The 12,673-nt window shown below is 46.4% G+C and overlaps 1 protein-coding gene across 1 annotated transcript; it reads right to left on the reverse strand.

The window, feature by feature from the left end:
• Positions 1 to 6,158: 6,158 nt before the first annotated feature.
• Positions 6,159 to 12,602, reverse strand: LOC117438236 (transmembrane protein 231-like). The gene is given in 6 exon segments (XM_034073744.1): positions 6,159 to 6,298; positions 6,432 to 6,472; positions 6,474 to 6,511; positions 7,389 to 7,529; positions 8,317 to 8,459; positions 12,557 to 12,602. Coding segments are annotated over 6 exon segments (549 nt in total).
• Positions 12,603 to 12,673: the final 71 nt, after the last annotated feature.

Raw genomic sequence — 12,673 nt, forward strand, 5'->3', positions numbered from 1 at the left:
ACGGCGAGTACGATAAGCATGAACGAACAGTAACATTGTCAGGCAAGTGGCTTAACCCTAATCCCCCTGTACATTGGTTAACCCTTTGCATCAACATCACAAACACTTTATAGGTGCTGTTTATAAGCCTGGTTTTAGACACAGTTCAAAAGTAGCCATATGCAAGAAGCAGCACATGGAAATGTGCTAAGCTGCACTTGTACTGAACCTACCTCCCAACTCCTGTACGAGACTGTCATGGGTTCAGCCGTGGCAGTCATTTTTCTCCTTCTTGTAGCTGGTGCAGTGCTGTGTTTTGACTTCTGGGCTGGGAACAGTTGCTGATAGCAAGCATGTTTTGAGGGTGTTTTTGTTCAAGGTTTTTTCTGAGCATGTGCTCCAGCCAGGTGGAGGAGGGGAGGCCGGAAGGAAGGAGAGACAGGACACCTGACCCAGGCTAGCCAATGAGGTATTCCATACCATAGCACGTGATGCCCAGGATGCATACTGGGAGAGAGAGAGCTGGAGGGGGGGAGCTCTGGAGGAAAATGGAGGAGGGAGCATGCGGTGCTTGGCCGAGCGGGGGGAGTGAGTTATGGGTCGGTGGCTGGTGGGGTGTTGTATTCTTTTCGCTTGTTATTGGCTGTATCATTAGTATTGTGTTATGCCTTAGCTATTAAACCGTTCTTATCTCAATCCGTGGGGGCTGCATTCTTTGGATTTTCCTTCCTAACTCTCCGGGATTTGGGGGACTTGGTTTAAACCACGACATTTTTGGCGCCCAACGTGGGACCCGAGGATTTGAGATAAGAACAGATCTGAGCGGATTTATGGTCTCTTGTCACAATGCTGATTTATTGGCTCTTAGAGGTTTTTCTCTGGATCTCGTGGTTTCGGGATTTTGCCAGGTACTTTGTGTATGGATTGGATGTGTTTGTGTTTGTCGATCATGGGGCTTGGGCTAAAGCTTTTGTTTCACTGTACTTTGTGTCGGAGGCTTGTAATACCGTGGGGCTCCGGCAGCAGGGGGGGATGGACGTGGCTGTGGACTTGGACTTGTACCAGGCCGTCCCGCTGCTCTTTGCCGTCCTTGTCCTTGTCTCCGTCTGCGTGAGGCTGCGTGAAGCCGGGAAGGAGTGGCCCCGGGAGCTGCCGGCAGCTGAGGCTGCCAGGGAGAGCGGCACGGGGAGCCAAACGGCTGTGGCAGAGCAGCGGGAACAGGAACAGGCGGGGGAGGAGCGGAGCAGGGCGGTAGCTGAGCAGCAGGACCAGGCAGCGGGGGAGGTGAGTCCCGCACCCGTTCCCAACCCCCCGACGGCCGAGAGTGTCCCCCGGAAGTCACCCGCCGAGCCCCAGCAGGATACAGGAGACCATGCAGCACTTCCCAGCAAGGCAGTGGAGGAACCGAGTCCTGCCGCCGTTCCGAACCCCGCAGCGTCCGAGAATATTCCCCGGAAGTCATCTGCCGAGCCCCAGCAGGATGCAGAAGACCACGCAGTATTTCCCAGCAAGGCAGAGAAGGAAGATCCGGACTCAGGAGTAGAGAAGCTGGTGGTGGGAGAACTGGCAAGCAGGGCAGCTACATCAGCCCCGATCCCAAAAGTTAAGCAGAGTCAGGTTTGGGTCTTGTCTAAGGTTAGACAGGTACATAGGAGCACCAGGAGACTGTCCCCAAGGCTGGACAGTCATGAGTGGCAGGGCATGTGGGACAGTATGGCCAGGTATCTGATCCACTGGGCCCCTCCAGTGCTTTGGAAGCATTGGAGATGGAAGGCAGCTGTATGGAGTCCCCAGCAGCAAGCTGTAGAACTGCTGAAGGGGGCAGTGAATGATTTTGAGCCTGGTGGGCCCAGATATTTCAGGCCATCAGTCCAGAGATGCAACATAGAGTTGTCTCATGATCGAGGGGTGGACTTACGAGTGATGGTGTATTGGAAATGTGGGATCTGGGCATGACGTGAATGGTATGGAATAAGGGGTGGATAATGTCATGGATTCAGCCGTGGCAGTCATTTTTCTCCTTCTTGTAGCTGGTGCAGTGCTGTGTTTTGACTTCTGGGCTGGGAACAGTTGCTTGATAGCGAGCATGTTTTGAGGGTGTTTTTGTTCAAGGTTTTTTCTGAGCATGTGCTCCAGCCAGGTGGAGGAGGGGAGGCCGGAAGGAAGGAGAGACAGGACACCTGACCCAGGCTAGCCAATGAGGTATTCCATACCATAGCACGTGATGCCCAGGATGCATACTGGGAGAGAGAGAGCTGGAGGGGGGGAGCTCTGGAGGAAAATGGAGGAGGGAGCATGCGGTGCTCGGCCGAGCAGGGGGGAGTGAGTTATGGGTCGGTGGCTGGTGGGGTGTTGTATTCTTTTCGCTTGTTATTGGCTGTATCATTAGTATTGTGTTATGCCTTAGCTATTAAACCGTTCTTATCTCAATCCGTGGGGGCTGCATTCTTTGGATTTTCCTTCCTAACTCTCCGGGAGTTGGGGGACTTGGTTTAAACCACGACAGAGACCCACAACCGTTTGCATTACCCGGGCTATTCAGAAGGTGGGGCAGTGTCCAGGGTGACTAGTTGTCCTGGTTTAAGCACAGCCCTTAACTCAGAACCACGCAGCCGCTCACCCACGTGGGGCACGAAGGGTTGAGATAATGACAGGCAGGCAGGATGTGTGGGATGGTATGGGCAAGTATCTAGGCCAGTGGGCCCCTCTAGGGCTTTGGAACTTCAACACTGAACAAGTGCAAAATCTGTTAAAACGAGTAAAACACTTAAATGAGGTATGTTGTCATCCTGGTCATACCAGAGAGTGACAAATCATGGCAACATGCTGGGGCTTGGCTTATGCTTACAGAGCCCTATTCAACACTATCCAGCACATTCAAAGGGAAAAAAAATGTCTCTGGATCTGATGGCAAAGCAACAGACAATGCAGCTACTCCAACTCCAAACACAGCAACTACACCAACCCCAGTGACAAGTACAGCAGCTACTCAAACCCCGACAGCAACAGACAACACATCTGCTGGTGCTACTCAACCTCCAAGCACAGCAGCTGCACCAACTCCAACAACTTACACTGCAGCCACTCCAACCACAGTGATAGTCACTGCAGCTAAACCAAAGGACCAATTCGTGCCAATATCAGTTGCCCCTATAAGCAAGGGGAAAAGCAAACAAGAGGCACAAAGAGCAACCCATACAGTGAATAAAGATGAAGAACCAATGCAGTTACTACAGGGGACAGCATCTGAACAGGAGTGATTATTATGTGGATCAGAGGAAGAAGAAGAGGTGACTTCTTGACCCCGGACCTCAACCAAGCTACGGAATATGCGAAAGGATTTCACCCATCATCCAGGGGAGCACATCGCCACCTGGTTGCTCCGATGCTGGGACAATGGGGACAATGGTCATGAACTAGAAGGTAGGTAAACAAACCTCCTAAAAAGTGTGCTCCATAGAAATTCTTTTAAACACAAGCTTGTTCTTAAAGAAAATAAGTAAAAAGCATAATGAAGGAAGAATTGTTTTATAGGGGAAAAAAAATCAGCTATGTTTGCGTATGCAACAGATTTGCCACATGCACCGCAGGGGTTATTATTTGGGTGAGCTTACCTTGCATACAGGTTTCTAATGATTTGCTTTAAGTCAGAGAATATAGTATCATGCTTTGATAGTGGCATCCATGACACACTGAGACAGCAGGTGCTGCAGGATCAAAGCAAGACTTCCTAAGGATATTCACTGTGAATGGCTAAAAATCTACCTTAAAGGCCAGTATAGAAAGGCTGAAAAGCAATATGGGTTCCCAGCAGAGAAAGACAATGTCCTGGGTTCAGCAGTAGCAGTCATTTTTCTCCTTCTTAGTAGCTGGTGCAGTGTTGAGTTTTTGACTTTTAGCCTGAGAACAGCACTGATAACACCGATGTTTTTAGTTGTTGCTCAGTAATGTTTACTCTGACCAAGGACTTTGTGAGTCTCATGCTCTGCAAGGGAGGAGGGGAAGTCAGGAGGAATCAGAGATAGGACACCTGACGCAAACTATCCAAAGGGATATTCCATACCACAGCACATCATGCCCAGTATATAAACTGGGTGGAGTTACCCAGAAGGGCTAGATGGTTGTTCAGCTCGGGTTGTGTATCGGTCGGCATGTGGTGAGCGGTTGTATTCTCTTTCCTTGTTATTTCCCTTATCATTATTATTATTGGTGGTAGCAATGAATTTCGGTGACATCTATGGTATGTGAAAGTTCAATGGGGCTGGGCCAGACAAGTTGTCTGATCCCCTAGTGTTGAATAACCAGGTGGCTTTTGCTAAATGTGCATCTGTCATGGTTTAAGCCCAGACGGCAACTCAGAACGATGCAGCCAATAGCTCACTCCCCCCCCACCCCCAACACTTACTTCCCACCCCATACTCTCAGTGGGATACTGAGGAAAATCAAATTAATGTCTACTGTTAGTCTCCACTCTCCATTAGACTTTTGCACTGGCCAAATTTGGGCTATTAAAGGGTGAGCACGTCCTGCTGATCACTACTTGGCTCTCCACTCAGTGGATGAGCTCATGGATGGGAATAACGGAATCTTGGTTGGTGCAATATTGTCGCCGGTGCACTGCTGTGGTTGCAATTGGAAATTGTTGTTCTTCAGCCTCCAATAACCCCACAAAAGAAGGATCCTCTGAGAGAAAAGGCAATGTAGACAGCTGATTCTCCCCAGCTGCGGTGTAAAGCACATTTTTCACGTCTTGCCCAGTCATCATCACTTCTCAAACTGAAGTCAAAAACAAAGCACTGCACCAGCTCCTCAGAAGGAGAAAAATGACTGCTACAGCTGAACCCAGGACAGTATCCACCCCTTATTCCATACCATTCATGTCATGCTCAGATCCCATATTTTAAAATGTATCGTATTTTGTCTCGTATATATATACACACACATATATATACACACATACACACACAAAATCTCTAAACTCTATCATTCCTTAGTGCATGGACCAATCCCTATAAATTTGCTGAATTCATCCAGTCCATGATGTCAGTTTCCATCTCTTGTAATAGTCTTTCAGGGCAGGAGAGATGGTGTGTAGTGCTGGGTTGTTGCTGATGACACTGCTGAACTTTTCTGGTCACTGTTAAGCTTGTCTGGTTTCATCAAATTAAGTTTGTTCTTTGTTGGGGTGATGATTGGAGGGAAGCCAGGGTCAGTTTATGGTGACCAGAGAACAGTTCTGCTGTTGCTGGCTTTCCAGCCATCTGGTGGTTGCTTCCACCATGGTAAGCACATGATGCTTGCCTTAGCGGATCAGTGGGAGTGTGATATAATCAATCTGCCAGGCCTCCCCATATCTGTACTTCAGCCATCATCCTCCATACCAGAGAGGCTTTAACCACTTGGCTTGCTTAACTGCAGCACATTTCACAGTCATGAATAACCTGGGCAATAATGTCCACTGTTAAGTTCACCCCTCGATCACAAGCCCATCTACATTTGCATCTCTGCCCTGATGGCCTGAATTGTCATGGGCCCACCAGGCTAAAAATAATTCACCCTTATGTTGCCAATCTAAGTCCATCTGAGCCACTCCAATCTTAGCAGCTTGATCCACCTCTTGGTTGTTCTGCTGTTCCTCAGTGGCCAGACTCTTAGGTACATGAGCACCTACGTGGTGTATCTTCACCACCAGGTTCTGCACCTGGGCAGTGATATCTTGCCACAGTGCAGCAGCCCAGATGGGTTTACCTCTGCATTGCCAGTTGTTCTGTTTCCATTGCTGCAACCACCCCCACAGGACATTTGCCACCATCCATGAGTCAGTAGAGAGATAAAGTACTGGCCACCTTTCTCGTTCAGCAATGTCCAAGGCCAGCTGGATGGCTTTCACCTCAGCAAACTGACTCTATTCACCCTCTCCTTCAGAATCACAGAATCCCAAGGGTTGGAAGGGGTGGGGGGAAGTGAGTGAGCAGCTGCATGGTTCTGAGTTACCAGCTGTGCTTAAACCACAACAGACAAAAAATGGTTATGCAAGCAGAACCATCCAGAGGAATGGGCAAGTAGGTATTCAGTTAGCTACAGAACTATAGCATTTGCTTAGCTAAGAAAGAAAAGGTTCAGCAACAAAAACAGTTTTTATTTGGCCTATGTGTGAAAGCCTTAATAATGCAACCCAGTTACATCACAGTATATGCAGTTTTCGAAGGATACAAGATAACTTCCACTGGGTAATGAATAGGGGTGTTAATGATAAATGGTCTATCTGTTGCTCTTCCAGCCATCCATACAGGGTTGGGATCTGAAAAAACTCTTGTAACTAAAATAGGGAAAGGAAACATCCAGGTTAAGTGTTTTTTCAGTCTTAATACAGAGCTCAAATTCTCACAGAACAGCTGCCAGTATGATAATGACTACTGCCCTGTTATTCATAGCTGTACATTCAGGCTTACCATATCTATCCCAATATGCTGCAATGATGTTTGTTAGATCAGTCACTTGCAAAGAGACTTGTGCCATTGACCACAGACACCTGTTACAACAAGGAGATACTTGCATTATTTGTCCACTCTTCAAGGAAGTAACTCTACCAAGTTTCTTACACAAAGTCACCATGCTCTTGAAGGAATGCACATAACCATCAGACTGAACATCTTGGCAGAATGTCGTGGTTTAAAACCAAACTGCACAGCTCGTTCACTCACTCCCCCCCTTGCTCCCCTGACTACCAGAGAGTTAGGAAGGAGAATCCAAAAAATGTAGACCCCACGGGTTGAGATAAGAACGGTTTAATAACTAAGGCATAACACAAATCACTACTGCTACTACTATTACAAATAATAATGATAAAGCCAATAACAAGTGAAGAGAATACAACACCTCACCAGCCACCAACCCATAACTCACCCCACCCTGCCCGACCGAGCACCGACTGATACCTTCTCCATCCCTCCAGAGCTCCAGCCCTTCCGGGTCTCTCCCAGTTACATCCTGGGTATGACGTGCTATGGTATGGAATACCTCTTTGGCTAGCCTGGGTCAGGTGTCCTGTCTCTCCTTCCTCCCGGCCTCCCCTCCTCCCTGGCAGAGCATGAGCTCAGAAAAAGGCCTTGGACAAACCAAACATCTGATCAGTAACTCAAAACATGCTTGCTATCAGCAACCGTTCTCAGCCCGAAAGTCAAAACACAGCACTGCACCAGCTACCAAGAAGGAGAAAAATGACTGCTACTGTTCAAACCAGGACACAGAATAACCTTATCTGCCTTTCAGCCTAACAAGAAAACACCAGTTCCAATGTTTTGCAGTCTACTCTGTACTGGATTATGAATAATTAGGGTGTAACCTATGATACTAGGAGGGTAAAGAGAGGGGGAATGGATGGAGAAGGAAAAAAAAAGTTTCTTCACATTGTATCTGGTATCCAGTCCACAATGGTTAAGCAATTGCCTATGGTTCCGTTTCAGGTGTCCATTTATACAGAGCTGAGACCCTGGCACAGGAGAAAAATACTGAAGAGCTATGCTCTGCATCACAAGCCTTGACATTCTCTGAAATGGTGAACATGAGAAAAGTGAATTTGGGGGGGGACGACACAGGACAGGACATGACACAACACAACACACTTTTCTACTTCTTTGTTTTTTACAGATTTTCTGCATGGATTTTATTTTTCTCCTGACTCCCAGTTTCAGACTGTCACATTACAACAAGGGAACACCAAATAAGAAATATTAATTAATTTTTTTAATTAGCTACCTTAGTTGGGAGTTACTTAACTTTATAAACCAATCAGTCCCACAGAAATTCAGTGAAGTGCAACAATCTGTGGCTAATGACAAAGATTTGACTTGACATGTGAAAAGCAGCAAGATAACTAAACACATTCATTGGAGACACATTTTAAAATACTCAGACAGTAAAGACCAAACAAGAAAGTTCCTTTGCCCTTATCAACCACTCAATCTGAAGGAAAATGTTATTTCCTGTAAAACAAAGGTGCTATGAATATTGGAACTGTGATACTAATCACACTCCAGCACAAATTTAGGACTGTCAGGCCTTTATTCTGTGCCTTGTAGGTTTAAGAATGTTTTCTACATCACACACCAAAACCCAAAATGAAACCAAACCAAAACCAAGACACACAAAACATATCCAAAGATGCAACGGAGCAAGACTAAGAATAACCCAGCAGAGGAGGAGAAAATAAATCATTTGTTAATAAATCTTTCAGATAGTAATTTCAAATATGAAAAGGTTCTTCCATGCTTTGCATAACCACTACTGGAATATTACATTGGGTCTAAATGTTAAAACAAAACTAAAAATGCTCACATAAAACTGGTAGGAAATGAGTAGAATTAGCTGAAATTCAACTACATGCTCTGAAGATTGTAGCAGAAGGTCCAATCTAAAATACAACTGATCCATTTTGCCATCTTGGTTTTCATTGTCTTCTTTAGTTGTTTTTTTGAAGACTGGAATTTATGTTAGAAAGAAAACCAAAGGTAAAACCCCAAGGGATCTCCACAACTGCAGTATGCACATACTACAGAAGCAGATAAACCACACTTAGCAATAAAAAGCTGCTTGACTTTATAGACACAGGACTACAAGCAAGCAAGAAACCTGCAATTTTGTCTGTTATACAATGTCTCATATGCCCTCCAGGGAGGGAAAGCATATCAGACTCTTCAAGGTCTCTTCTGCCCTATACCATTCCAACCACCTCCCCTGCATGCTACAAAGCACACCTTAGTACTGGATCTTGTGTTACATCCTGTGCAAGTGTGTGATCGATAGTCAGGCGTTTACACCTTGCCATTGCAGCCTGCCTCTTAACGGCCTCTGAATGACAATTTATGATTATAAGCCAAGGCTTGCTATGCTTCTGTGCCACAAATGCCCAGCACTTCAGCTATTTGCAAGCATAACAGGATCTATAACAGACGTAATGCAGAAAAAAAATTGCCACTGTTGAATCCCAAAAAGGACAACATTCAGTTTAGAAAGCACATACCTGCTTTCAAAACCAGAGGCTACCAAGCAACCCCTGCAAACTTCAGACCACAATAAGCTATATGGAGGATGGAGGGGAGCAACTAATTTGAGTAAACTGATGTGTTCATGCAAACTACCAGTAGTGCTTAGGGACATGGCCTGGAGGTGGACTTGGTAGTGTTAAATTAATGGTTGGACTTCATTATCTTAAGGGTCTTTTCCAACCAAAATGATTCTACGACACAGGGAGTTGATGTAAAGAATAGTAACGGACTAAGCAAAGGGTTAAGAAATTTTTTTGAAACTATGTCTTGATTGTCTTAACTTAGTATAGGGAACAGATATAGAATCATAGAATAGTTAGGGTTGGAAAGGACCTTAAGATCATCTAGTTCCAACCCCCCTGCAATGGACAGGGACACCTCACACTAAACCATATCACCCAAGGCTTCATCCAACCTGCTCTTGAACACTGCCAGGGATGGAGCATTCACTACCTCCCTGGCCAACCCATTCCAGTACCTCACCACCCTAACAGGAAAGAATTTCTTCCTTATATCCAATCTAAACCTCTGCTGTTTAAGTTTCAACCCGTTACCCCTTGTCCTATCACTACAGTCCCTAATGAATAGTCCCTCCCCAGCATCCCTGTAGGCCCCCTTCAGATACTGGAAGGCTCCTATGAGGTCTCCATGCAGCCTTCTCTTCTCCAGGCTGAACAGCCCCAACTTTCTCAGCCTGTCTTCATATGGAAGGTGCTCCAGTCCCCTGATCATCCTCGTGGCCCTCCTCTGGACTTGTTCTAACAGCTCCATGTCCTTTTTATGTTGAGGGCACCAGAACTGCACACCGTACTCCAAGGGAGGTCTCATGAGAGCAGAGTGGCAGGATGACCTCCTTTGACCTGCTTGTCATGCTCCTTTTGATGCAGCCCAGAATACGGTTGACTTTCTGGGCTGCAAGCGCACACTGCTGGCTCATGTTCATTTTCTCATTGACCAACACCCCCAAGTCCATCTCTGCAGGGCTGCTCTGAATTTCCTTTTTTTGCCCAACCTGTAGCTGTGCCTGGGATTGCTCCGACACAGGTGGAGGACCTTGCACTTGGCATGGTTAAATTTCATGGGGTTGGCATCAGCCCACCTCACAAGCGTGTCAAGGTCCCTCTGAATGGCATTCCTTCCCTCCAGCGTATCAACCGAACCACACAGCTTGGTGTCATCGGCAAACTTGCTGAGGGCACACTCAATCCCACTGTCCATGTCAGCAACAAAGATGTTAAACAAGACCAGTCCCAACACCAATCTCTGAGGGACACCACTCGTTACTGGTTTCCTAGCTGGCCATTGAACTGTTGACCACAACTCTTTGCGTGCGGCCATCCAGCCAGTTCTTTATCCACCGAGTGGTCCACCTATCAAATTGATGTCTCTCCAATTTAGAGACAAGGATGTCATGTGGGACAGTGTCGAACGCTTTGCACAAGTCCAGGTAGATGACATCAACTGCTCCACCCCTGTCCATCATGAAATGCCCGCAGCATGGGGAACAAACCAGAGGAATTAGAGGCATGGGCACATATACGAGGCTATGATAAAATAGGCATCACAGAAATATGGTGGGATGGCTAATATGACTGGAGTGTTGGAATGGAAGGTTACAGGCTTTTTAGAAAAGACAGGCCCGTTAGGAGGGGAGAGGGAGTTGCCCTTTATGTTAGGGATAGGCTGGAGAGTATGGAACTCTGGTGACTGCTGAGCAGTTAACAGAAAGTTTGTGCGTCAGGGTTAAGGGGAAAACAGTGATGGGAGACATTACTGTGGGGATCTGTTACAAACTGCCTGATCAAGAGGAACCTGTGGATGAAGAACTCTACAGACAAATAGGAAAAGCCTCACGCTCACAGGCCCTTGTTCTCATGGGGGACTTCAACCACCCTGACATCTGTTGGGGCGACGGTACGGCCAGGCACAAGCAATCCAGGAGGTTTCTCGATTGTGTGGAAGACAACTTCCTTCTGCAAGCAATAGAGGAGCTGACGAGGAGAAGTGCCGTGCTTGACCTTGTAAAATACGAATTCACTTCTCCACACAAGATAACAAGGTTTTATTAAGGGACAACGTCAATAAAGCAAAAGCAAACAGCGCTGGGCTCATGACCGTAGCCAGAGGCGCAAATGATTAGTAATTGTTACAGGTTTACGTACTTTCACAATTCCATTAGTCACATACATACTCATAATCCCTGTATATAGGCAGGGAATATTATAATTAAGTCCAGTAATTTATTATCATAAGTCTCCTCCTCTTGGCGTCTGCGCACTGCTCTTCAGTAATTGTGGGCAAGGGTCTTGAGGATGAAGTAAGCAGTCTTCCTCTTGTGAGTAGGGGTCTTCAAGATGAAGTAAGCAGTCTTCCTCACAGTGTACTTTTCAACTTTGGCACAGTTGAACACCCCAGTAATCACACAACTTGCTAAAATCAGCCATATCTGTAATTATTCTGATAACTAACAAAGATTTAAAACAGTGTGACCTTCCTGCAAATTTTATATCAGGACAGGCAGACGAGGAGTATCTGAAGCTAGCAGATGTTTGGGAGGCTCTGTCTCTAAACTAACTGATAAGTAGAAGGATGGTGTGAAATAACTCCTTCATGCTTAGTGGGGTCACTAAATCTTGTTATCTCACCACAGACTTACAACACAAACATTGTTCTTTAAAACTAAAGATACTTTAGAGGACTAGTGTGAAACAATTAACTCACATTTAGTGAGGCCACTAAATTCCACAGGCTAACAACATAAACATTGTTCTCTTTCTACAACCTAAGTTAAACTAAAAAGTACTTTATATTTTACAGGCCCTAGCTTTTCTTCTATCAAGCATGCAAACCCCCCCTTTCTTCTCTTTACCTTTACAGATTCTTCTATTATGCGACTCCGTTTTGCTCATCTTGTGTCTTTTTTTAGTTTTGTTACTGTAAACTTGTATAGTTGTATCCACATAACCACACCTATGATTTGCGAAAGCCAATACATTTATCACAGTAGCCAAAACACATTGTTTGAAATCGGGGACACTTTTCCCACAAAAAGATGAATGTCTGACACAACCTGTTTTAACTAGTCGCTATAAGACTTGCGGTTGCCAGCTGGGGAAACTGTGCCAAGGATGAAAAGTACATAACGAGGAAGACCTCTTACTTCATCCAGAAGACCCCGGGGAGAGACCAGTAGATGGCAGTGCGCAGGTGTAGAAGGGAAGCATGAAAAAAACTCTTAACCTTTTGCTTAGTCTGTTACTATTCCTCACATCAGTATCGCGTGTGCAACACGGCGTACGAAAACAACTCTACAACCACCATCTTACCCCCAACCCTCATCATGGCTACAGCAGAACATAGATTGATAGGATACGGCGCCTATCAGCATGCCAGGCGCAGGGTGGGGGTGGGTGGAGAGGTGGGGAAAGGGCTCGCCAGCCAATAAGCGCGCTCCGTTGCATTCCGTGACTGACGGCTGCGGTGAGGTGGGAGCGCGCCCCAGACTGATAGTGGGATAGACGTGGGGGTACCCACGATATGGTTTGGAGCAACCCGGGCAAAGCCGAGCGGACGCATGACTCCGCATTCGGTCGATGGTGGCACTCTCGGCTGGCGCAACCCAGCTCACGCGCCAGCCGGAAGCGCCG

This window comes from Melopsittacus undulatus, assembly GCF_012275295.1.
Source record: "Melopsittacus undulatus isolate bMelUnd1 chromosome W unlocalized genomic scaffold, bMelUnd1.mat.Z SUPER_W_unloc_3, whole genome shotgun sequence".
Classification (NCBI taxonomy): Eukaryota; Metazoa; Chordata; class Aves; order Psittaciformes; family Psittaculidae; genus Melopsittacus; species Melopsittacus undulatus.